Raw genomic sequence first — 26,745 nt, 5'->3', positions numbered from 1 at the left:
ACAAGATATATTTCCTCATATATTTTCAATTGTAAATAAAATTCATAGTAAGAACAGAAATACTTCACACACACACACTTTTCGTTATGGTGAAGAGTGCTTGTGGAGATTCAGATGTTCCTCATCATCCATGTCACCCTTCCTTATGGCATTTACCTTCACAAAATAGCTTTATAAAACACAAAACATTAAAATCATTAAAAACTCAGGAATGAAAAAATAAGGCTTTTTAAAATAAATAAAAAAGTTAGGGTAATCCAGGAGTGACAGCATCTAGCTTGTCACTTCCACTTGAATTCTCTGCACACAGAGTTACATCTGTCAACATATGGCACAGTAACTCAATCTTGGATGGTCCTTCTGCCATTCTCCAGTCTCTTTAGTTACACGAAGAATTTAGTGCTATTAGCTGACTTTGTCATCTCAGGCACTTTCTTATCAGAGACTTTGAGTAACTGCAGTTTGTCTTTTGAAAGCTTAATAAATAAATAAATGATAAATAAAAGCAGTTGTTTGCTCCTCGTACCAGTGAAGCACAAAGCAAGCATTAACATGCTGAAATTATTAGTGCAATTCTGAGGTCCTTGAATTTCCTTAGGACTCTTGGCTGAATGTCATCCACTCTTGGTGGTTTGCTAATTTTTCACTTGTCCATTTTCTCTGTACTGTTTTTGTCTTTTTTTTTTTTCTAGCAGTGTTTGCTTTGAAACAGATCCTCTAATGCATATTCCATGAAGGCCTTTCACTGGGAGAATCTCTTTAAGTTCCTCCCTAATGAACATGCAAAAAATAATTCTGGGTTTGCCCTCACTTTTGGTTATTTAAGCTTTTTTTCTTAATGCTTCTATTTGTTTACTTGCTGTACCCTTACCAATCCTGACAGGCTCCTTGCTTCTTATGTGTCTCAAGAAAGGATTTAGTTGTAGTTTTAATGCTTTTTTTTCCTTCTCTAATTTATTTTTGAGACTATCTTGTATTTTTTTTTTCTAGTTTTAGCTTGCTATTGTTTGAGCCTCATTTGGACAACTTTTACAAGAGTCTTCTAATATTTTCTCTAATATGTTATTTAGCCATCTCCTTCCTTGCCTGTCACATCATTATTCATCCCCACTTAAGTCTTTTCTTTTTTTGTGATTTTTATGTTTCCTCTGGGCCTCACATACAATGTCTTATATCTCATGGTCTACACACAAGTTTTTGATGATTGTCTTTGTTGCCTCCTATTTGTCTAATTCCTCTCTTTAAATTCCTTGGTGTTTTTTCCTCCTGCAGATATTTAGGTCACTTTAAATTCTGGGGGAGGGTTGCACTAATATTTTTAAGCAAATTCTGCACAGTGCTTAGGATCAAGAGATGTCTTTTCTGACAGCTCTTTCCATGAAGCAGTCATTCCTGATATTCAGTATTTTGTCTTGGCTTCCTGTGACATTTAGTGGATAACAAAAACCTCCCATTGTTTTTTGTCTTTACTTTTGTAACATTCTGAGTACCTCAGCTTGGTCACTCAATGCCTGCATGTTTCAGTGTGAAGGCTCATGTATTTCTCATTATCACTGTCTTGAATGTAAAGAAGGTAAATGTACTCTTTTAATGAATAAGTAATGTCTTTGGATGAATTTCTCTTTTTATTCATTTTCTTCAAAAACTAGTTTTAGCTGCAGAAACTGTTTCATTCTAAACTTTCATAGTGGTTTCTTTATTTCTCAATGTATATGAATGCCAATAACCAGTGGACCTCCAGACTGGAGGATGTCTTTTCTTGATGAAGAAGACTTCTTTTTATCAAACAACCTCTAGTTTTTCCACTTTTTGGAAAGTGCCTGAATAAAAATAGGGAACTTATTCCACATCAGCATTTTTGTTCCCATAATTTTAGACCTGAGATGCTTGGCTTGCATAAGTTTTTTTTTCTTAAATATCTACTCTGGAAAGGTAGCATAGTGTATGGAAATGAAGTTGTGTGATTTCTTATTGGCATTTTCTCTAGCAGATTTGACAATCCCCACTTTGCCTTTGGAAAAATTCAGCTGAAGGCAGTGGCTTTGCAATAATGTCCCTGTCTCTGAACTGAGCTGTTGGGAGTGCTGTGAGTGTATAAAACTGAAGGATGCTCCTTTGCACTGAGGACAGCTCCAGCTAGAGTTTATGGCTTGGGCACAGGGCAGAAATGTTTTCTGAATCCTGTCAGTACAGCATGCAAGACCTGGGCGGGTTTTATTGTGGTCTTTAGAGTAGTCTTAGAAACACTAATATCCAACAGCAATAGGTGGGAAACTGGAGGGCAAAAAAGAGTTTAGAAAAGGCATGTGAAAGGTGGAACAGAAGCATGAGAACTGATGTCTGAAATTCAAAAGCTCAACCAGTGCTCAAGAAGAAGGAGAGACTAGAATAATTGTCTGACTTTATTTCTCCTTTCCCGTTTTTTTAAAAATGAAATGCCTTTTCTTCAAGTTGGTGTGATCTAGAGCTCTTCATTGTCACTGACTTGAATTCATACATTGTCTTGACTTTACTCTTGATTTAGTGTCCTCAAGTAGTGCTGTGAGAGAGCACTTGGGGCTTGTAAAAGGCATTTCATTGCTGTCTGGTGTAGTCTCTGTAGCACTTGTGTAGAGGAGATCTCAGAGGTTTCTGTATGAGTTATAACCTGGTTTAGGAGGAGGCTGCTGCACTGGAGTAGCTGAATGCCACTGGGAGCCTTGCTGTGGAAAACTCTTCTGGTTAACACTGCATATTTTTCTAAGCAGTGTGGTAGTCAACTTTCAAAAGGCAAGAATCTTTGTTAATTGTTTTGATTTACAGTGGAATTTCAAAAGCTAAATGCAAGCAATCAAATACTGAAGGGAAAATGTAGTTTTGCTTATGACTTTTCTGTTTTCCTGTATCAGTTCTTTCAGCTCAGAGTTGTTACTGAAACAGCTATAGTGCAAAAGTTGAAAATGCAAACTTTTGCATCTGTAGGACTTTTTTACAAAAGAAAAGCAGATTTCTGTCTCTGCAGTTGATGATTCAAATTTCAAAAGCTGTTGTATCAGTCTTCAGATACTGAGGAAGACTTTGTTTAATTTTCATAAAGCTCTTTTAGCAATAAACTGTTGTAACCAATCTCTTGTTATTTTTCCAGGTTTCACTAAATGGTACACAGTTTACAGACAGTTCTGTTGGATCAGAATTCACAGGTGTTTCTCAGGTATGTGCAGTCAAATTTTGTGGGTATATATAAAAGCAGAATTATTTACTAATAGGAGAAGATACTAAGCAGTATTAAAGGTACTAAATCAAACTCTTCAAAAAGAATGCTGTGTGAGATTGGGATGTTGGTAATTGAAGTCAGTTTCTGATTATCTCCTATTTAAGCTTTAAAAAACAATGGAATCTTTTTTTTTTTTTTAGTAAAATTTTATTGTTACAGTATGCTTGAAATTGGACTTGGATGTTAAAAAAATCTATGCAGTTTTATGGTAATAAAGTTATTCTTGGAAATAAATCTAAATACATAGCAGAGATGCAGTTATTTCTGTTCCAGCTTGTCCTACTTCCAGCTTTCATTTATGAATGTTATATCTGAACATGTTTCAGAGATAAAGTGAGCCTGGGTGTTTTCTTGCAGAGATGCATCTCACATTTTTTGAAGCTTGACTAGTGGAAAAATATCCTGCTTTTCACAAAATGTGCACTTTGCTCTGATGGCACTGAAGAGACATACAAATGTGACCTAATTGCAAGCTCTCCTAATCCAGCAAGAGTTTGCTGCTCATGTTGAAATGGTCACATGAACACTCACTGCATTCATCATGCTTTAAATAAATAAGAAACTGCAATTTATTGCTACATTTTAGTAGGATGGAGTCATAACAGGTATCAGAGATGCTTGTGGTCTAGATTTTGTTGAAGCTTCAGTTTTGATTCTTGATTTGCATTGTGCTCTAGGAACCAAGGGCTTTAATTTGAGATTCACACCTGTAGTAAATGTAAATGTTCACTGAGTGTGGCCATAACAAAGATTGTTGTTCCTGCTGTGTTTGCCATGGCTTTTTAGTGATTGTGGTGCAGCTTTAAGGAAGTTGCGCACATCTTAACTTCTAGAAGTCCCTGCAGAGTGGCTAAGGTGTGTTTGCCATGACCTTTACATTTGCAAAAGAGTAAGTGTCAGGTTGTCTTAGCTTCTGAACTTTTACATTTTTGTCCTCTTCTTTTCCTGCTGGTTGGAAGATGTCCTGCATAAGATGTTCATAAGGATTTGCCTGCAAAATAGCTATGAAGATGTCATCATTCTGACAGGGGCCCACCTAATCTGGCTTCAAAAACACTTGATTTAAGAAGGAAACATTCAGGGCTAAGGGATAAGCAGCCATGGCCTCCTGCCGGGGTTTTAGGCATGAGTGAGATCTTCAGTTGGGTGCAGGTCAGCCAAGAGCAATGTCTAACTTGGGAAATCTCTTGGTGCTTGTAGAGCCTATAAAGGAATTGGTCAGTCCTGGCCTTTCAGCTGGCAGAGGCAGTCTTCCTGCATGAGAAGGTTTTCTAAAAACCTGCAGTAGACTCCTGGAGAGTTTGTGTTCTTTTTCCTGCCTTAGTGCTTAGGTGCAAATTCCACAGGTGGCAGCATTGAGCAAAGGTTAGCTGTTCTTAATAAATCTGTTAAATGTCTCATGAGTTTTTGAAAGATAGGAAGATATTTATGGAGATGAAATCAGTCTGTCTTTTGGGTTCTTATGTTCTAGAATTCTTAATTTTCCTTTCCATATTGCTGAGTCTGTCAGTTTTACAAATGTGAAGAACATAAAATCAGTGTCTGTAATGCTCTGCTGTTTTTCTTAAGATGTCAGCACAAGAGAATTGATTTGTTGTTGCTGTGAAGACAAGAAGAGAGTGAATTGGGGTTTAGCTTGAACTGGTCCTTTGCCCTAAAGAATTGTTCACCTGTGCTTGTGCAGTTGAGCCTTACAAGATCTTTAAAGCTATATTGTTGTTAGTATTGAGATGAGAGCAGTATCAAGAGCAGTGCTTGAATTACTTAAAATTTGCCTTTTCTTTGAGAAAGAATTAAACTATTTTGATGCTTACATAGAAGGTGTTGTTAATTAAGGCAGAGTTAGCAGTTGTAATAAAATTGGGCAAATCTGTGATTCTGCCGTTACATGATATTTTGTTCCAGTCATCTCTTATGTCTGATAAAATTGGGTTCTCTTTGTCTTGTGCTGCCTGAGTTGTTTTTAACTATCAGCCTTGGTGAAGAATCAGCATTTCATGGCTGAACCATAGTTTCATGCACAGTAGCATCTTGGAAAATAATTCAGGTTTTGAAGTACCTCTGTCCTTGTAAGCTGCCAAGTCTGCTTGATTCAATAGCTGATAGTGGATTTGAGGACCCTTTTGACTTGTGTTGTTGAAACTGACTTAAACTTTTATTTTGTAATAGGCTTAGCTGAAAGTGACTTTGTTTCAGGTAGTATTATAAGAGGAAGTGAAACAGAGCTTCAAAGTGGAGATATTTTTCTTTTTTATCTGTAAATGGTGACAGTAAAAGTAAATATCCCTTTTTAATTTTACTTGCTGGATTATTACATCTAGGCCAAAATATTTTAGAGGGAAAGACTGTAGACCATGCTCTTAAATGGGAGTGTATTAATAGTCCGAGTTGTTTGCCTCATGGATATTGAGATTGCTGTATTCACTTTTATAATGACTAGTAAAATATGTGTGTTGGTTTTGGGGGGTTTTGTTGTTAGTTTCAAATATCAGAATATGTACTCATATGTACTCTGTGAATAACCAGTTATCTATCAAAACATTTGTTTGTAGACACCATTTACCTTTGGCTTGGGCCAGAGGGCACCATATACAACTGGCGAGCATTGTCTTCTTTGTAGAAGTGAACGCAAAGATACTTCGCTTTCAGAGAGCGGAATCAAGAATTCCAGCAAAACAGCACTTTCCACATCTCCAAAAGCAAACAACATGCTGCACCTCCCACTGTGGGTGTGTCCAGACTGTAGAAGAACAGTGGAGAAGGAGGAGAGGCACGCTACAATAGAGCAGTCTCTCGTGGTAAGGTCAAGTAACTCGGTAAACTGAGAAGATGCTTAATTATGGGCTGCACGACACTTTGTGCTGTGGCACCACTAGAGCTGTAAATGCTTGAAAAGCTTTTTAGGTGATTTTGAGTTGGCTTTATATAAGATGAACAGGGAAGTTTTTCCAAAAGTGAGGAGTTCTGGTTCTGAGTTGAGGAGTTTTAAGTAGAGCAAGGTTTGGATCTGTTTTTTACTGAGCTTTTTGCCTTTAGTTCATTGGATCTCAAGCTTTGTCCTTATCCCTGTACTTAAATACAATTTCTTCTACTTTTACCAACATGACTTTACTCATTGCACTTTTTTCTATTCTGTCTGCTCATAGTGTGTTTTCCTCTCTTTGTGAAGTAAACTGTCAGAATTTTCCATGTTCTTTCAGTGGACTTCTTGAGTCACTGTACTTGCACTGACACCTTCCTGCAGATTTCTGAGTTTTGCTGTCTTTTCTTTCCTGCATTTTTTAATAAAGAAGCACAACTTTGCATAGATTGAATGTAACAGTTTCCTAGTCTTGGTAGCACAGCGAGTACCAATTTAATATGTGGTGCTAATATTTCAAGTTGTGAATTCAACCTCGTGTAAGAGCTGTGCTTATTGTTGCAGGAGGATGCTAAAAGTTCATTGACAGGTCCAGCAAAACCTCATTAGAAGCAAACTAGGTTATACTGCAGAACCAAGTCTTCATGACTGACCTGGAAGTCACACACTTGGGATCATTGGAAGTACTGTAGGTTGCAGCTGACACCTCCTTGCAGAGAGCTAACAGGCTGTGCACACACCCATAGGCACATACAGGTTTTTATTTCAGAAAATCACTGTGAAGGAAGATTGTATAGAGGATGTTGTTTAGCTTGTGTTAAAAGTATAGATAAGAACCTTTTTTGTGAGGAAAATCTAAGAGTATATCACTCGTATACAACTTGTGTTTACAGATAATGTTGCTATTAACAAGGGTGGTAAACTAATCAAAAGAGGTTACATCTAAGGGAATTATAGTGGTGGTATGGTGGTAAACACATCCTAGGGAGTTCAAAGCACAGCAAGACCGAGGCACATTATTGTTCAGTTGAGTCAAATCTTTTAACACATTTAAGCTCTGTTTAAGGAACTAGCAAAGAAAATGAGTGTTCTAGATTTGCAAGGAAGGCAGGTTTTGCTTCCTACATGTTTTGTTAACTTACAGATACTCCAGGTGTAAATAAAAATTCAGATATTTTTTTTAAATTTGGCAACAGTTTTCTTTTTAAAGAGGAATTTTTAAAAGCGGACAGCGAATAGATTTTCCAAGGTTGGAAGCTTGACTTAGAAAGTCTACACTTAAAATGTCCTACTATATGAATTAGGTGGCTAGTCAAATTAGAGAAGCCAGCTGGGAAAAAAAGCCAAAATTAGCTAAAAAAAAAATGTTACCAATGACTGCAAGTCAGAATACAGGTGGTTTGCTGTAGGTGTTCCTGGGTTCAGGTTGCTGCTGCTCTCATTAGCTTGCTTGGTAGCAACTGCATGCAGGTTTGTTCTTACCTGTGTCTGCATCTTGATCCAGGATTTGGGGCACAGAAAAACCCACCTTCAGTCACAGTACTGATGTGAGAGAGGTTTCTGCCTGGTGCCAGGGAAATCTGGTGGCAGACTTGGGAGGGTGCAGGAGAGAAGCGTGGCGTGTGCTGGGGCTGGAGCACAGAGAAGGGAGAGAAACTGCAGACAAAAATAGCAGCAGTTTGGGTGAATGGTCTGTGTCATCTGCTGGAATTGAACAGCACTGTGCACAGGAGATTGCATCCATCTCCAATGGCAGCAGCTTTCTGACATCCATTGCTCTGAAATACTATGTCTGGCTGTTACAAACAAGGAGATTTTATCATTTTTACTAGAAGGGATTGTTAAACTCCGGAAGCCAAACACTCTGTTACATGGAGACTGAAGAGATAGTGCTGGTTTATGATTAAGTGTGGGTGATGCAAGCCTTCCTTTAGCTTAGTTCATTGTTTATGCTGAAGTACATAAAGGTGATAATTATAGCCACTGTACTTTGGTCATTAGAAATGAAGCTTTGTTTGTATCTTTGGTCGTCTCTGTTCATCTCTTGCATTTATTAGGCTTCTGAAGGACTAATTCTTTGTGCCTGATTGAGTGTGCTTCCAAAATACATGCAGCACTAACAATTGCCACTTAAATATTTGTCTACCTAATATCATTTCAGACCTTACAAACTGTTTGGGTTATTCTTTTTGTTTTTCAGAGCCAAGATTTCCTTTTGCACATGCCTCTTGGAAACAGTGGATCACAGCAGGAGTCTGTAGGAGGAGGAAGAATAACTGTTGGTGCACAGACAGTGCCTGCTGCAGATCTTAGCAATTCCTCTCCTTCAGACATAGCATGCAACTGTGAGGCCTGTAATGAACGCAGGTAAGAGCTGAACTCATCCTCAGCAGCACAGAGGTTGTAGTCAGACTTTGGCAGTGTTGTAACTTGTTTGTAGGTGTGTGCTTAAACTCTTGAAACAGTAATTTCTGGATGTCAGTGTTCACCCAGTTTCATACTTTATTCTAGGCATTTTCAGATGTACTTTTTGGTTTTGGGAATAGTAGGAATCAAAACACTTATGTGATGCATACAAACAGAGGGTAATTATTTTTGTCTTCAAATGCAGAGAAAATTCAGCAGAGCCTGAACGTGAACCTCAGCAGCTACAGAATTACTGGTCTGAAGTCAGATACATGGTCCGGTGTATTTATCGTCAAGCTGGGACCCCTCTGGCAGATGACCAGGACCAATCGTTGGTACCAGATAAAGAAGGAATGAAAGAGCTGGTGGATAGGTATAATACTTCAAAGAGGATTTATTCTATTTTATTCAGGATTTTTCAATACTAGTTTGAATGCATGGGAAGCTATTAAATTCACATACTGTCTGCAATAAGAATATAAATGCATAATTATGAAATGGTCCCAGAATGTTGTTCTTCAAAAGGCCTTATTCATAAGACACTGTTAAGTTTGAATTGCCCCATGTGAAAATCTTACCTTGTGGAACTAGCCTGAATTAGTAGTAGTTAGTGTTGTACCATACTGTGATTGCAATACCTGGAAGAAATTTTATAAAAATAAAGAAAAGTTAGATTGGACACTGATCACTAGATGAGGCAGATTCCAATTTCATTCTTACTTTAGAAGTCATAATTGTAGCTTTTTAAGGTGTTGAAGTGAAAATGGGCTTAATGAGATCCTCAGTGGAGAGCTTTCTGCTTTTTAGAATAGTGGGGCAAGCCCTGAAGGGCTCCAGTAGGATCATCTCAGTTTCTCTCTAACTCCATGTGTGGTCAAGGAGTTTTTGTTCTCCTTGGTTCCATATATGTTTAATATACTGAGATCTGAGCAGTCTCACCTGAGCTGTAGTTCTCAATTTCTAGTTGAACCTAAATTCTAATGAGGTAAAGACACATTTGAAAGAGAAATTCATCTAGCACTGCTCTTAATATGACTGTACACCTGAACTGGCTTTAGTAGATAATTAAATAAGCATATTGCACTTTGTTTATATAAAATCTGTTTGGTTTCATACATGAGTTGTGTACAAGCAGAGCAATATAATGTCCCTCCCTATTAGTCACACTTCGTTTATTCAAGTGTTTAAAACATGCAATATAGGCTTGGAAATCAAAGATGTTTAAATGTTGCATAGTGTGTTGGTAATTAAAACTGAATCACAGCTGAAGTGGTTATTGATGTTATGCATCTCCTTAATGGAAAAATTTTGGAAATCAGAACATAATACTGTGTAACTTGCTTACGTACTCAGTAGTTTTCATTACTCAGAACTGTTTTTCACTTTTGAGAGAGATTATTAACAATACAAAGACAGAAACAGGATTTCAAAGAAGCAATCCTTAAGTGCCAGTTGGATTATTTTTCACTTGAGTTTCTTATGGTCTATAAGGTGAAAAATAAAAAAGGATACAGTTTGGGCAGGCACCAGTGTGTCCAGTCTCTAGTGCTAGTATCATGCAGAATTTTTTTACAAAGCTGGTCAATGTAGGTATTGAATGCATTTTTAAAATACCTTCCATTTAGGTAGGATGCAGAAGACCATGCTGTGGTTGAGTAACTCTGTTTAAAAGGCAGAAATTCCCACTTCCATGCTTGGCTCTTGTTAGACACAGCTGGCAAAAAATGGAGTGTCTGGTTATTTTTGTTGGAATAAGTAGTGGTGTCAGCTAATGTTCCTATTGTATGTTGGAATACTTGATGGCAGTATGATAGAACTGTTTTGTGAGTGCTGAGGGAAAAGCATGGATTAGATAGCTGCAGACTTCTATTCATCTAACTCTTAAGTACTTACCCCATTCATTTCTCCCTGTGCTTTAAAAAACCCAAAGCATTCTGTGCATGCTTAAACTCCATGCACAGAAATTTAGAGTGAAATTGGATTATTTAAAGTGGTTCAAAGCAGCCATCATGTTCAGTTTTCTTCTGTAGGCACTAATTTGTCACATGTTAAGAACATCATGGAGAAATGGTGAAGAAGCTTATCTGAATAGTCTGGGTGCCTGCAGGGTTGGATGCAAATGGAGTTAAGATTTTGAGCTCACAAGTTGAAGTGAAATTTTAAATCCTAAATAATTTTACTCCTCAGGTGTGCAGGCATCCTATTCCTTAAGGTACGCAGGAGCTCAGTCCCATATGTGTACAAGTAGGGGACTGGACTGTGTTCTCTGAGATTTAAGGTAGTTCTCTAAACCTGAGCCACCGAGGTTATTTTTTATGATGATAATGGTAACTGGTAAATACTGCTAGGAAAATGAAAGCTCTTGATTACATGCTCTCTTTTTTTTTCTTTTCTGTCACAAATATTGTAAAACTAAAGGCTTTGTGAAAGAGATCCATACCAGCTTTACCAACGGTTGGAGCAGCAGGCTCGGGAATACGTGCTGGAGATGAAGGTTCGCCTGCTCAGACACCTGTCCCTGGGATCCAAGGTTGCATCGACCTTAGCCACAGAGGGGCCCCCCCAGGCCCAGCAGTTCATCTCCCTCCTGCTTGAGGAGTACAGTGCACTCTGCCAGGCAGCCTGTACAATCAGCGCCTTCCTGGTTACTCTGGTAAGACTGAAAAAACAGCTTTGTGCTCCTGCTTGCCAGGGCTGATGCTAGCAGAGTTATTTCTGGGCTCTTTCTGGTGTCTTCTGTGGTTGTGTTCATCATTAGAGACAGGGAGATTCTGAAAATGCAGTTAAATATTCAGAAGTGTAAAGTAGGCATCTCTTATATCTTTTATATATACAGACTTGATGTAGTTTTTTTTTGTTCATAAAGAAAAAGGTGGGATGTTGTTTGTGGCACTTACTCTGAAACAGATCTTTAAGCAGATGTACAAAATATTAGATATCCTAATGTGGAAAACTCTTCTCTGGTAATCTTTAATGGTAGCTTCACAACCATGATTAAGTGACACCAAATTCTGTGTGTAGCACTAACTTAAATTGTTTCCATATATTCTGAGGCAACACAATCTCTTCAAGTAGCCAGCCTGGATTTTGAGTGAAAACTTTTCAACTTTTCATTCACAGTCTAGGATGGCTACTTGAAGACATTGTGTTGCCTCAGCCTTAATCTGCTATGTAATTTATTATTTCTAAGGTTCTACCTTTTAATGCTTTTTTTGCCAACTGATTGTGATGTTGGACTTAGGATTACATTTTTGGCTATAAAATAGGCAGTAGCCTTAAAAATGTCTTCTTGAGTAACTGTCCATTGGGTGAGTAATACCATAAGCATGTTCTGTAATTCTATTTGTTTAAGGTCTTAGAAGGTTATTAATCCTGTTTTGTTAATAATCCTTTCTTGTGCATCCTATGTTAATGTCGTCGTCCTGCCCATCCCTTTTCTTGTGTAAGCTTTGTGCAAGGATTAAAAAGAAAGGGGAATTTGGATTTTAGTGCCAGTTAGGTGAAATTGACTGTCTGGATGGGTAAAGAGAGGAAAAAACAGATGGGGCATACACTATGGTGGCCTCAGGTGAGGATATAAAGCGGAGAGGAAGCAGAGTTTCATTACTGAAGTAGGGCTGTTAATAAAATTAAATTGGCAAAGCAGGAAGATGTTTCTTCTAAGAAACTTGATCATATCTGATGGGGTTTTTTGTTGTCTATGCTCTGTATTTGCTGTTGTCTATTATCTTTCTCAGCTTTATCACTTAGATACAGACATGAGGTCACTGCTATCTCCTGTTTATTGGCTGCTTTTAACAGTCAATAATTTTCTAACAAAGTGCTTGAGAGAAGGTTGCTCTTGAGGTTGGTTTGCATTGCAGCTGGTTCAGCTGTAAAGCAAATGGTTTGCAGTGCACCTCAGCTTTCTCAAAGTGGCTCTGCCAATAATGAACCCTTTAATGCCAGAATTACACAGCTGATCAGAAAATAACCACTCTATACCTTTTTCCTGGCAATTACTGTGAACTAGTAGTTATGAAAGCCAGTAGGTATGGGAGATGGAAATCATAGCCATGAGAAAACAGAAGATGCTTGAACTCCCTAGTCAACCCCTTTCCTGACAAAATTTAAAGTAAAATAAAATTCTTCTCTTTTAAAGAATGAAGCATAAGAAAAGAGAAAATATGCCAGATTTTCTTGTCTTTTTCCTTCTGTAGCCCAGTCAGTACTGCAAACAACTTTTTACTAAGCTTTGGCCTTGAGAAACTGAAATGTGAGAGTGTAGGATACTGTCTCTTGTCATACATTTCTTAGCTTTATTAAATAACCTATTTGTTAAATTGAGTAGTATGTCACAGCTTGCAGTACAGGTTGTAGGGTCACTAGTTTTTTCAGTGTACATGGATATTTCTTCTGAAGATACCAGTACACTATGGAAAAAGCAATCTTTTCAGCTAAAATACATAACAGGCAGCCAAGATCTCTAAACTTGGTGCTGCCTTCCTTTTAAGGATGAAAGCTTTGCATGTGGTGTACTGTATAAAGGCATCTAATGCCTTGAACCTCCACCTGTGAGAAACTGATTTCTCGATGAAATTGTGAATAGTTGTCCTGCCTCTCAAAGGAATTCATCTGACTTCAATAGCAGGACCTAAAGCTTTGTGCCCCAACAATGCAGGGAATGTCAGATTATACTGACAACAATTTGCAAGAACTCTGGTCAGTACAGAAGGGCCCTCAAGTACACAGCATACAGACTAGAGAAGAAAACTTTGCTGATGTTTCTTTGTGAGAAATACTACAATCTGCACAAACTGGTACGCAGGAGTTTGTAGATAAGTGTTCATTGCTTAGTTCACAGCATATATGGAAATTCCTTGAGAAGTCAGCCTCAGTGAACCTTGAGAAATTATTAGCATTTTATAAAAATTTAAAATATTTTGAAGACATAATACTCAAAATGAAAAAGTACATGTGTCTTGTGCAACTCATAAAACCTCACCACTCACCCTTCTTAATAATAATACTTTGAACTTAATTGTTTTTTTTTAATGCTGGTAGTCTTGTCTTCAGGTCTGATATAAATATGTTTGGTTGGTTTATTTTTTGACTCACTGCTATTAAAAAAACTTTAAAATTCCAGAGTATAATGGTGCTTCTGGGTGCTTGGGGTTGTAGTACTTAAGGCCTACTTGCTGACCTGAGAAACAAAATGATTGCATTTAATTCTGCTGTGTGGTTGAGTCCTGGTATAGAAAACCTGCATAATGCTGGCTATATGTAGGAAAACTTGATGCCTTGAAATGTATATTATACATGTTTTGAATTCTTGTGTTTTAATGATAATAATTTTAAGGTTTACCTCTTGAAATTGCATACAATTATATGTTAAATAACTTCAAACACAAGAATATTCTGCTTACTGGAGAAGTAAGCTGTTGGTCTCTTCTGTTTAGAGAACTGCATTCTTTAACCTGTAGGTGAGGAGAACTGTTTATTTGATTTTATGTCAGTTTTGAGTAAAGATTCTAAGTTCACATTGTATATGTCTCTTACTAGATAAGTTCAAAAAACTGAAAAATAATCATAACTGGACAATTGTCTGAGAATTATGGGTTCAGATCATAAAATGCATCTTTTGGTGCAGAGATGAAAGAGAACTTTGAATAATGTAGACTGATTTTTTTAAATTTTTTTTTCCTTAAATTCATAACAATTTAGAAAGAATGATGCTATGGTTATTTAAGTGATTAAAAATTGCTTCAGTTCTGAGGGTTTGGGTTTTAAAACTGCATAAGATTTGAGCTGGTTCATACAGCCTGTAGGTTGGAAATTAGACTTTTTCTAAAAAATCTTGCCTTGTACTGAATTTTGGTTTTTTTCCTTAAACCTGGTTTATTTCTGATTGTTTTATCATTATAGGAAAATGAACATTTGAAGAAATTTCAGGTGACATGGGAATTGCACAACAAGCACCTGTTTGAAAATTTGGTATTTTCTGAGCCACTCCTGCAGAATAGCTTGCCAACGCTGGTGTCACAGCTAAGGTAGAGTTTAACTTCTGTTTTGTGGTTTCAAAAAGAGATGAAAACCCATGTTTGCAACTACAGCATTAAAAAAAATATGCTGCTGCAATTGAATTGGTAAAAATCTTTGTGGATCTCTCTTGAAAAGAGTGTTGATTGATCAGGCTGCTGTCATAACTTGCTTGTCAGAAGAATTACAACCCTAATTTGCTTAGTTGTAGGTTACCCAGTAAAATGACAGCATCCTGTGTAAATGGTATGACTGAGTAGTACTGTTTTCAGCTATCAGGCATTGCTGCTGTTTCTACAGCTCTACAAGCAAATTAAAGCCTCATTACCTTCTGCTTCCCATAGTGCACAGAACTGAATTTGGAATTTTAAGCATCTTCTCACTGGAGAAATCCCCTTGCTGTATGCTTGTAGGTCTCATGCTTTAAAGCTCCTGAGGCATTAAATTGTGTATTTTCTTAGTAGGGTTGCTCTGATTGTAATTTGTGTACTGCCAAAGTGTTTGGGTTTTCTAGGAAAGAGGTATTAATAGAAATTTTCTTTACCCTAAGTCTGAACATTTTTAACATACAGTCATGGGTGGTTCATGTTGACCTCTCAGTCTTGTCTGTGATGAGGACACATATTTGATCTGTGTACATCATGTCTTGTCTTGGGTAATTTTCCATGGTGCAAGAGCAGTTTGACTAATTCTGCTACAAGAGATGTTGTACACAGTGAATCAAAAATTTTCTTTTGAGTCCTTCTTTTGCTAGTAGATACCAGAAAGGAAAAAAGAAGAGACAAAAAAACTAAATTGTTGCCAGGCTCAGCAAGAAGTCTAAGGTCCCTCATAAGTTACCTGATTTGTTTAGATGGAGCTGGGTTGGTATTGAAAGCCTTTAACTCCCTGCCCCAACAGCTGATTTTGTTGCTGTGTTCAGCAGCATGTTAATTGTGTATTTTTCCAGTGATCTGTGCCTTCTTTTTCTGTGACTATCCTTCATCATGTCCATGCTTTTTGACAAGGTCTCTCTGTACCTCTTTACTCCAGCAGTCCTGACTATATAAAAGTATTTTTATTGCCTTTATCTGCAGAGCTGAGAATGCTCTTAGTGAGCTTTATGGTTATTTCTTAACAGAAGCATTTTTCCTTTCCAGTACTTGTTCTGTGCTACTGCAGTTAAAGTCAGAGCAACTGACTTTAAGTCAGAAGTTGTGTTTCTGCTGTCGCTGTGGTGACAGCCATCTTCAAAGCTTACAAATATGATGAAATCAGAATCTCTTCCTGCAGGACTTTGTTTTCCAGTGCCTTTGTGTTTTCTAGGTAGTTTATGTGAAACATCCTTGAACTTATGGTTTTGCCTAGTTTGGTTGACATGAATAATTTTTTGACAGGAAAGGTTCAGCACAAGTTTTCCATTTCTAGGTTATTTGGTGTCTGTCTTGTTTTTCTTTGATAAACATAGATTCTGTTTGTGTTCGTGGTCTCTCAGGATTTTATGGTTGAGTTCTCTGTATCTTGAAGTGACAGAATTAGATTTCTCTGGGAAGGATATGTTTCTTCCTTCCATTGGAAATGAGTGGAGAAATGTTCCATCACAGAAGCTTCACATGGAAAAGCAGGGATCAGCCTAGTCCTCTGGACATTTGGTGAACAGAGAATCACTTATGTGCAGTAGAGAAAGTATTGCCAGAGTTCCTTTACAAAGAGCATTGGCCTCATTATTTTCTCTTTCTGAAGAGAAATGTGAAATGGCATTTTGGCATCTCAGCTTCGCTTACATTTTGGGTGTTTGTCCGTTCTTTCATGCTTTGCTTAAATCACTAAATTTTTTGTATAACTGACTTTTTCAAAATATGTAGTTGGTGTTCTGTGGTTAGTTGCAAGGATGCTTATCAGATGTCAGACTAGAAAAGGTGTTCACATAGTGAGGTTTGAACAGCAGCTCTGTGGGGATGGAGTTTGCTTAGCTGATACAAGATCAGCTGTGTCAGTATTGCACAGCTGACAGGGGGCATCTGCTGGGGTAAACTACCTGGGTCTTCATGTGTTGTGTCTTGTTTGGCTACATCTGTGGCTTGTTAGGAGGCAGCTCAGCTGCACAGTCTGCAGACCGGCTGTGAGGGCTGGCCATGGCTTGGCAAGAGTTAATTATTCAGCAGGGCTTCTGGGTCAGACACAGCAGCTCATAAGGATGTATTTTCATAATGAGTGTTTGAGGAAATCCAGTTCTTCCAAAGGTGAGTGATAAAGGTGTCAATATGAAGAGTTTCTTAGAGGTTAAATAATATTGATTGGGTTAAGGTGCCTCTGATTACATGCAGCCTCTGATGTGCCCTCTGAATTCACCACACTGCTTTATTGGGATGTGGTGACCAATGTCTGGGGCTTCTCTGTCCCCTTTGCTTTTCCAGCATGAGATGGGACAGTGGCGAGGATATTTGCAGAGCTTTGGTTAAATGCCATTGTCCAAAAAAATTGTGTTCCTGATCAAAATATGTAGGCATACAGTTTGTCAACAGGTATGGCTTGAAAGTCTCAGTTACTTTGAAGTGAGCAATTCTTGTTAAATTTTATGTATGTGTTATCCTTTTTATTACCTTAGTTTTTACTGCAGTTGAGGAACTTATTGCCCCTCTGTTAAGAGGACTGAAATGTTAACTAAATTGTTACTTTATACTTGCCTTGGGGGTGAAAGTGTGTTTACTAGGATCATGTTACCTTTACTCAGAGTCACAATAAAAAATTAAAGTGTAAATGCTATTGCATTGCTACTACAATTTTTTTTAATTGAGTTCTTTTTCTTCTAACTTGAGCATATTTTAAAAATTATTTCATGTACAGCTGCTGTGTGAAAGAGTAGTACTAGTCAGGAGCAGTAATGATAACAAATTACTGAATTTTATATACTAGGGATCTGATTTTCACATAATTACATAATAGTAGAAACAAAGGTTCCAAAAAAAGTAGTAAATTGTGGTCTCGTAACAGGAGTTGACAGTGTTTGTACTAATAGTAAGGAAGTGTTATGGCATGAAGACACTGTATCCACTGAAACTTCTTTTTGTGCTCTTCAACCCACGGACAGCCCAGGTTTTAATGTGCAGAGTTGCTTGTGCACCCTTCTTAAGTGGTTGTGTTGCTGGTTCTGGGCAAAAACAACAAAACAAATTTGAATTTATTAGCAAATTCACACTATCAGCTGTAACTTGGTGCTTACTGAGTTGTCTGTTTGCTCAGCTCTCCGTTATGCTTAATTGCCAAGTTAAGGGATTAGTTCTTTGCCAGGTGACAGCAGGACTGTGTGGTTCTGAGGTTGGGTTGTCATCCTATTGCAATGAAAATCTACAACCTCCCTGAAATGCTGGAACTGGGCTTAAATATCACATTTTGTGTTGCTTCAATTTTGGTTTTTTTGCTACTGGCTTTGATTGCTACACAACCTCTGTGACTAATTAATTATCACACAGCTTCTCTTTAATTACTGAGTAAAAATTGTTGTAAAGCTTCAGTTTATTTGTGTCACTTGACATTACAATTCAGTGTGGTTTAAACACATGTTATTGAGTAGAATTTTGTCTTTTATTATTTGTCAAGTCAGTGTATTGGGAGTTGGCATATTTGCGTAAGAAACATTATGCTGTGCAAAATGCAGCAGCAGGAAGGGAGGTAAGTGTGTCTCCTATTTCTGGGGCTCCTCACAGACACAGTCAGCAGTGAGTGGCATCCCCATGTTGTGTATCCCATGCTGCTCAAGTGGTAGTAGATAACTGCTTGTATCTCACTTGCCTCATTCTACAGCACATTTCCCACCTGGAACTCCAACTCATCTGCTATTCTTTTTAGCATTGGTCATGAGAGTTCTGCCTAACAAGCTTCTGGCTTTATTTTTGTTATGTAGTTCTGCAGTGGATAGTCAACATGTATATTTAGCCCATAGAATTTGGAAGGATAAATATATCAAGCAACCAAATTTGAACAAATAGGTTTGTCATCTGGTTGCTCATGGGAGAGAGGCTCTAGCAATGTGGCACTTCCCACATTCTTGCTATTGTTGGTTACAGAAGATTGGAATAAGCAGGGTTTGGATATTTTTTGAAAAACTACTAAAAATACTCAATTTTTGGGATGCAAGCAACTCTGTGGGCCTAGGTGTGTCAACAATCACATTTTCACAACATTGTTTTTGGCTGGCAGATCTTAAAAGTGTGATTCTTCAGTGAAATGTCTCTTGTGTAACAAGTGCTGTTTGAACTTTCAGGCTTGGAACAACCCACGATTCCTGTAGTGAAGATATGTACAGTACCTTGCTACAAAGGTATCATCAACTGGAACAGGAAATGGGCCAAGTTGCTGAAGCATGGCTTGAATGCCAGAAAAGAATAGATGATTATGTTGATGAACAGGTAAGAGTCATACAAAAAGTCTCAAGATTATGTAGGGAGCAGTCCATGCAGGACTGTGCCTTCAGTGAAGAATAATTGCTTGGGTATTTTTATCTAGGACTTTGAAGCAACAAAATGTAACTTTTTTCATTCATGTAAGTCATTCACAATAGAAAAGCATGAACTTAAAATACTTAGTGGTGATTGTAAAATGACATCTTCAAATTGTTGAAGCAGACTGTTGTGTTCTTGTTTAGAGATGGTCTTTGAGCATTTTATAAATATGTTAGCCAGTAAATGAGCCATAGGAAATAAAATAACCTGTTCCACAAAACCCCCTAAGCTTTCAAAATAATAAGCGCATTAAATGAAATCCAGAGGAAGAGGTAGATTTTAAAAATTACTCTGTTTCATAGTGTCATGGTGATCATTGTACAGTTGTCAAAATGGAAACTCCAGTTTGTCTCAAGGCATAAATATTTGAGACTTCTGAAGCAGTCCTTTAATCAAGTATGTGGTCTGATAGCTTATTCTTCTGAATTTGTGCTACATTTCAGAGAATAATCATGTCATTGTGCTGACTCCTAGGTTGCTAAGAGCTTAATTTTCAGAAAAATAGCTGTTTACTTTGCAAGTGGTTGTTTATACTCTTCAAAAATTTCTCCTGTGGCTTTTGCCTCATGCTCAAAATAATTAATTTTTTTTAAACACCTCAGGAAAAGTGAATATCTGCTTAGTTCAATCCTGAGTGTTCTAGAAGAAAAAATGTCTTGGAAATATAACTGAAGATAGTGAATTCTAGAATCTTTTTTCTATTTTGAGGTTTTATGAACAGTGGGAATGTGGAGAACTAATTTGAGATTCAGTAATACTGTGTTGCTTCTATAGATGACAATCATAGTTAAGTCTTATGATGCACTGTAAATGTCCTTCAGAAGTTGTTCCCTGTGTTGAAGATTTAAGTGAACTTCTGCCATTAATTTCAGTGCCTTATCGATGGAGACAGGATATAACTAATTTTATTTTTAGAGTTCACTCTATATTTGGGGACTGCATCTGTGAGCTTTGAGTTAAAAAGTTTTCTCTTGGTCTGGCTGCTTTTGTGCATCTAAACGTTTGACTGCAGCCCAGTAAAATGTCATCACCTCACATTTTATGCTATTAGAAGTCATCTTTCCCATGGTGTCAGGGTGTCATGGCTGTCTGATATTGCCTCTTTAGTAAGAAAGGACCCCACTTCACTGCCATCATTCAGCTATTTTTCTAAATGGCATTTCTGTAGAGTCACATTCATATTTGGTTTCTGACTGGTTGTCCTGTACCACTTGGTCAGCTCTTAACTGACTTTTCTGTGTTTCTTTTTATCAAGTGACCATGCTGCTGCCACAAGTCCTGTCTTGTAGCATTTTTTAAGTTTGCTCAGTGATGCCTGTATCCTATGCAGACAGACACTCTTCTCCCAGCTGGGGAATTTAATGTGATGACTTATTTCCTAATGACCAAAAGTACCTGCAACAATGTGTGGGGGCTGTGTAGGAGAAGCGACAGTAAAACTTAAACCCTCAAATTTTAAAGAAGATAGTCATATTTATATTACTATTTAGTCATATTTATGTTGCTATTTATTTGTAGGAAAAAGCATTTTCACAGTCATACCTTAAGCCCTGTGCTGGTGATAACCTGTGGTTATACTCTTGATCAAAAATACATTATTCAGTATAACCATCATACCTGAATTTGCAGTGATATTTTTGTCCACAAGGTAGAAATCAGAAAGCCCAGCTGCTACAGAAACTGTGAATCATTCACTTAATAGTGAATGCATGTTCATTAGTTGCTTGCTTATTGGCTCAACAAACTTGTGAGATTTTCTTGGTAGTGTTTGAAAAGTTAAAAAGGAAAGGAGATTTAAGAATGGTTCTCACTTATGCATTGTGGAACTGTACCCAGAGGAGTCCATCAGCAAAGATAATTGATGGACCCTCCACTATAGTATGTTATGTTACTTGTTGGTAAAAAAAAAGAGATTAGCTCTTGCAAGCAGTACAAATATTAATTGTTTAAGACTCTGTAAGATAGTTGTGCCATGCACAGATATAACTGATACACTGGGCCATGTGTGTATGCTGTGATGAAGTTTAGAATAAGCAGTCATCTTTATCAGTGCCTGTAATAATCATATGCTACATCTTTGGAAAAACTTTGGCGTATCTTGAGTACAGGAGAGTTTTAAGTATATGCAACCTGTACATCCAGATTCTGATTTCCTTACCAAACTTAGATTATGTTTACCTAGGAGGTCCTGGGTTATTTCAGCAAGTAATGGCTAGACAGTCATATGTGCTTCATGCCGAAAGATTTCCTTTTTTTATTTCCTTTCTTACTTGTTTTTTAACTGAAATGCTTTTGCCCAGGCAGAGCTTCTTATTTGTCTCTCCATATTAATCTATGATTATTTTTTTTTAAGTCCTAGTCAACTTAATAGACAAAATAATATGGACATAAATTAGTTTTTGTCTTTATGGTGGCTGTATAGATAATTGAAGCAATCATTATTTTTGTGTGCTGAGAGTTTGTGATGGGAGGAATTATTTTTGTTATTTTTTATGAAATAGTCTAGGAAAATAGGTTCACACATGAAATTTGGGAAGATCAAATGTGCGATTTACATTTGGTGCAGACTTCAAAATTTGGGAGAAACAAGCATCCTGTGATATATGTATGGATATCAGAGTTTTCACAGATGATTTAATGTTATGTTTCTGTTCTGACCAGGCTGCTGGTTTCATTTCTTGATTAAATCCATTTCACAATGGAAGAATACTTATTCACATGTCTGTCTTGCTTGTCTGATGGAGCTCAAATACTTTTTAGCCTCAAATAAGTAGGGAGGAAGCAAGAGGGTGGTAGTGACCCTCTCTTCTCCATTGGGCAGTGTTATTCATATTCAGTCCAGATGTACAAGACTGAAGTGTACATTTTTTCTTCTGATGGCATTTGAATTTATCTCTCACTCCCTAGCAGAGTTCTTGGGCATGAGTCATGTGGTTTGTATTGCATCTGCTTTGCTCTGGTGAAATAAATATTCACTGGGGAAAAGAAAGGAGGAAGAGAAGTGGGTTTCTATTATTTATGGAATCAATAACTTAAGATACTTGTAGACATGGAGTATTGGCAAGGCTGCAAAGGTGGAAGTAGGAACACTTGAGTGTCAGCTCCTGTTCCCATTAATGCTCAGGTACCAGGCCTTGCCCTGTGCTGTTTGCTGTGACAGTTTCTGGGCAGGCTTGAGTGGCAGCTCCCAGTTAATGCACTGGCTGTTTTAAATGTCATTCTGTGGCATTAAAAGTCTTCTCTTACAAAGTGTAGTGAATGCAGGCTGACTTTGATGGTGGGGGCACCCAAACCAGTGAGAGCTGCTGGCCTTAAATATAGCTCAAGGGTTCTCAGGGGCTGATAGTTTGTCCAGGATGAAGTTCCTGATGTTGCTTGCCATAGGCTCTGCAGTACCTTTTAGTGTGTCTGAGAAATGGTATGAGTGATTTAAGAATATTTCATAGGTGTCTTTTTTTTCTTTTTTTCTAATTTTTATAAATGGTAAACTCATTTTTTGGCGTTAATGTTATCTCACTGGAGTAAAGGAAATCCAAATCCACAGTAATAATTAAACTATGATGCTGATAGTTTCAGAAATTATTTAGGCAGATTTTTTCCACTTAATACTGCTTCAGATCCCCAGCTTAAAATTTTATCTTCCTAAGTAAATTATGATAATAGCAATAATGTACTTAGCTTAATGTAGTGGGACTTTAAACTTTTTATCAAGTATTAATTTCTGGAGGCATGCTTTTGAAGATAAAAAGAATGTTGGTAGTGGTGTAACCCAGTGGTCTTTGGCTCACTAACCTATTTTATGAAGCAATCTCTTATATTCTATAAGGTGATAGATTATGATGATGATTATTAGGTAAATTTTTAAAAATATCTATTAAAAGATAACCCAGGTAGTTGTTTTTCCTCACTGATGAAGTAATGATATTACAATGTTGTAAGGTACAACAGGAGGAGTTTTGTTCTTGCATTTTGTTGTGTTAGAGTTCACGAAAGCTTTTGTGTTCCCTCAGAATCAATTTATTTACTAAATCAGTAAAATAGCATTTGTGTACAAAAAGTTACAGACTCTTGTGTTCATTTAGGTTGATATGCTTTGAGAGACAAGCAATTATCGAGTATTTTTCCAGCCTTAGATAAATCAAGGGGCATGAAAAACTTTGATGATTAAATAGTGTTAGTCTAGGTCACTACTTTTGATTCTTTGACTCTTTGGCTGATTAGTTCCACATGTGGTACTTCAGGGTTTACACTTGAGCCTGCACTGGGCCTTGCTGTAAATCCATTATCTCTAGATTTTAATAGATTGCAATGAATCTGAAATGTTGAGTATTTAATAGCAATCACTGTTTATCAAAAATATTATGAAACTATTTAATGAAAAGGAATATTAACATAAGGAGTAAGAGTGGATAAGTCTGAGTGGAAAATACAAGTGAAAAATCATATAAATAAATAGAAAATCTTTTGTTTTAGTGACTCAAATTATTAGCAAATAAAACACATTTCATATTGACTAAGTGTAAGTACTTGCAGAGTAATATAGGTAAGCTAGGTTTAATGAAACAGGCCAATGACATCAAAGTAGGTTTTCTATTGTTAAATCAATGAGTTTTTCTTAAATTCTGTTTTAGATGGCAATGAAAACAAAACAACGCATGCTAAAGGAAGACTGGGAATTTTTTAAACAGAGGCGTTTTATTGAAGAGCAGGTAGGATTTTTTTCCATACCCTTCTAAGTTATACTTATGCTGCACACATATTTGCAAGATGCAAACATGAGTGTAGTATGTTGTACTAGTTCTGTGCAATCTAATTCTGCAACTATGCCAGGCATGAAATTTGCTCAGTTAAAATGCAGAGAAGTGAGATCCAAGAAGAGCACGTAAAGGTCTGTAATCTCAGTTACTGCAAGGTAAAACATAAACACTGTAGTCTTAGGACTGAATGCCAGGTGTTTAAAATTTTTGTACAAAAAAAAAGTGGAATTTTTGTTGCCTTAGAGTGGGATCCAAAAACAGCCAATACATTGAGTGTCTTGATGTACATGGTAGGGAATATTGTGCTCAAGAGTTTAACAAATGCCTGTGTGTGTGCAGGAGTGTGAGCCTCAGTGTCGGGGCAGGTAATTCCACCTGTTGAGACTCCAGAGATAGCTCCTGCAGTTGTTTCTTGGGGAAAGGGCTGAGCAGAACTGTCTTCCTTTTTTCAAGCTGTAACCAGAGAGGGGCCAGTAGAAGTTTCTACCTTATTCTAAAACTGCTGTTTAAGACTCAGTACTCTCTTCTGCAGCCTAGAAGTGTTCAAGTGTGCATCATGCTTTCCATAAGAGTACAGTGGGCTTCGGCTAGAGTCAACTCTGGATGGAGAACCTCTCCGTTCCTGTGCCAGTATGCAGAAAGAAACGCTAGTCATGAGCCAGAGAGAGTATGATAGTACATTTTAATAAACTTAAACTTAAGCTTAAATTGGCAATGTCTCAAAGCAGTCATCAGTAAGTACTTTTTCCTATAAGGAACCTAAGCCTGTGTTAACCATGTATTCAGAACATCTGGTATGCAGGTCTCCTCAGAGGACTTGAGGAAGAATCCTCTTTTTCCTTGATCCTAATTGGCCTTAAGTGAGCTGTAAGACCATGGCTGCTTAGGTAAGGATCAGGTCTGGGCATCTATAGAAGTGGAAGCTTAGGCACATCCTTGTTTAACCTAAGGCTTGTAGGTATCTAATGAAATTAGGTGTTTTCAGGATTAGGCCTCTGCCAGGTGGAGATTATTTGGATTGTATTTTTTTACTAATACAGTCAAGTCCTGTTTTGGGCAGCTACTCTTGACTCCATACCATTGTAGCTAACAAATTAGTCCTAAATTTTTTTTATTTGCAAGTTAAGGGTCAGTTTGCTTTCCCCATTTGTCAGCAGTGTCCTTTTGTGCATATCATGAAACAAGACACAAACTGCTCAAGTTCAGAATGCATCAGCAGAAATACAGTGCAAGATGTACCTATGAATCCATCAGGGAGACAGACTCGTCCACTTTCCTATTTCATACTAGAGACAGACTTTATTTGAAGAGTATTGATGCCAAATGTTTGTCATTTGTAACTTTGAACTTCCTTTTTGTGATCAAAACGCCACCTTCATGGAATTATTCTGAATTATTCTGCTTTTCAATTATTTTGCCCAAAGAACCCTTTTTGGTTATGTGACTTGTCATTATGTGCCGTTGAGTTTTTAACGGGAAGACTTGCACTACTAAAACATTACTTTTACCATTTACTTCAGCTTAATAACAAGAAAGCACTATCTGGGGAGAACAACTTCACAGACACAATGAGACACATGCTGTCATCACGTTTGAGCATGCCTGACTGTCCCAACTGTAATTATAGAAGAAGGTGAGCTGATGTTTTTGCTATGAAATCATAATAAATCATTACTTTCCTGTTCAAGGAAAAAAGAAATACATTATTGGAACAAAGAATATGGTTACTTTGAATAAATGCTAGTTAAACAAGATCATAAAAATCTGTAATTTAATTTTTGAGCAGATGTACTTGCGATGACTGCAGCCTTTCACACATTTTAACGTGTGGCATCATGGATTCTCCCATAACGGATGACATCCACATTAACCAGTTACCACTACAAATCGATTCTGCTCCGGATTATTTATCTGAGATCCGCCCACCCAGTATGTCTTCAGCAAGTTCAGGATCTGGTTCCAGCTCACCCATCACAATTCAGCAGCATCCCAGACTCATCCTCGCAGATAATGGTTCTGCACCAACTTTGTAAGTTCCTTTTCCTGTTTTAAATTTTTATAGTGAATTGAACTTAAGCAGGCAAATGACATTGGCTGGCTATCATTATGTAATGCTAGTTTAGCCCCAGAAAATTATTTAATAATGGCCACAACTCCAGCTGTTTGCTGTGCAAACATCTATATATTAAAATAGATGCTGTCAGGTTTCTGAAAATTTCTGAGGATACCGTATTACCACTATTGCTAGAAGTTTCTGTAGTACGCTTTCCTGCTTTGCAATTACAGGGATGTCAGATTCTGACTGCTTTAGAACATTGTCTTTAAATGTCAGATTTTCCTAAACTGAGCAAGGGAACTGGCATTCCTTTTTTTGAAGGATCATCAATTCACATGAATCGCTTTGGTTTCAAAAAAAGCCTTTATTATATGGCTTTTTGGATTGTTGAACCTGTGTTAGTATGGCTTCCATCAAAAATTGTTGTCCCTATCAGAAGTATCTGCCACTCAATTTCTTTATGAGATTTGAGACATTAGCCTAATGGTAACTTCCACCTCTTCGTGATTCCAAACAGTAAAAGCTGCCTGATGGGCTGGCTTTTGTACTCAGTATGGCTACAGCTAACCAGGAGTCTCCTCTGTTACGTGCTGTTCTAAAGAAATACTTAAAAACCCCAACTTGAGTTACTTAAATGGTGGGAACACTGAAATTATGAAATATCTGCTGTAGGTACAGTCAGGGGAATTTCCCATTGTATTCCATGCTCACAGGGTGTGATGAACAAGGACAGTGCAGGTGTGTGGGGTGTTTGTGGTCACTGTCAGTCACTAAGTTCTGTTTTCTCTAAGCATTTATCTACTGCCACCAATGGTTTAGTATTCCATTACAGAGCTGTAGTTTCTGTACCTATTCAGGGAGCCCTTGAAAACTGCTGTGTTCTTAAGTGTGTACTTTGCCATTTCTATAAACTC

General features: G+C 37.4%; 1 protein-coding gene across 2 annotated transcripts in view; it reads left to right on the top strand.

The window, feature by feature from the left end:
* FAM193A (family with sequence similarity 193 member A) overlaps nucleotides 1–26,745 on the top strand; it is a 75,376-nt gene that overhangs the window by 26,669 nt on the left and 21,962 nt on the right. The window contains exons 2-12 of one of the 2 annotated variants that reach the window (XM_063157502.1): nucleotides 3,125–3,190; nucleotides 5,806–6,051; nucleotides 8,314–8,480; nucleotides 8,725–8,892; nucleotides 10,938–11,172; nucleotides 14,424–14,548; nucleotides 18,781–18,925; nucleotides 23,650–23,727; nucleotides 24,308–24,442; nucleotides 25,296–25,408; nucleotides 25,562–25,804. In XM_063157502.1, the coding sequence (XP_063013572.1) occupies nucleotides 5,962–6,051; nucleotides 8,314–8,480; nucleotides 8,725–8,892; nucleotides 10,938–11,172; nucleotides 14,424–14,548; nucleotides 18,781–18,925; nucleotides 23,650–23,727; nucleotides 24,308–24,442; nucleotides 25,296–25,408; nucleotides 25,562–25,804 (1,499 nt within the window). In that variant the 5' untranslated portion in view covers nucleotides 3,125–3,190; nucleotides 5,806–5,961. The remainder of the gene's footprint in view (nucleotides 1–3,124; nucleotides 3,191–5,805; nucleotides 6,052–8,313; nucleotides 8,481–8,724; nucleotides 8,893–10,937; nucleotides 11,173–14,423; nucleotides 14,549–18,780; nucleotides 18,926–23,649; nucleotides 23,728–24,307; nucleotides 24,443–25,295; nucleotides 25,409–25,561; nucleotides 25,805–26,745) is intronic. The other variant, XM_063157501.1, reaches the window with a different exon arrangement.

This window comes from Melospiza melodia, chromosome 5 (genome assembly GCF_035770615.1).
Source record: "Melospiza melodia melodia isolate bMelMel2 chromosome 5, bMelMel2.pri, whole genome shotgun sequence".
NCBI lineage: Eukaryota > Metazoa > Chordata > Aves > Passeriformes > Passerellidae > Melospiza > Melospiza melodia.
This window is presented reverse-complemented; position numbering and strand designations above follow the sequence as displayed.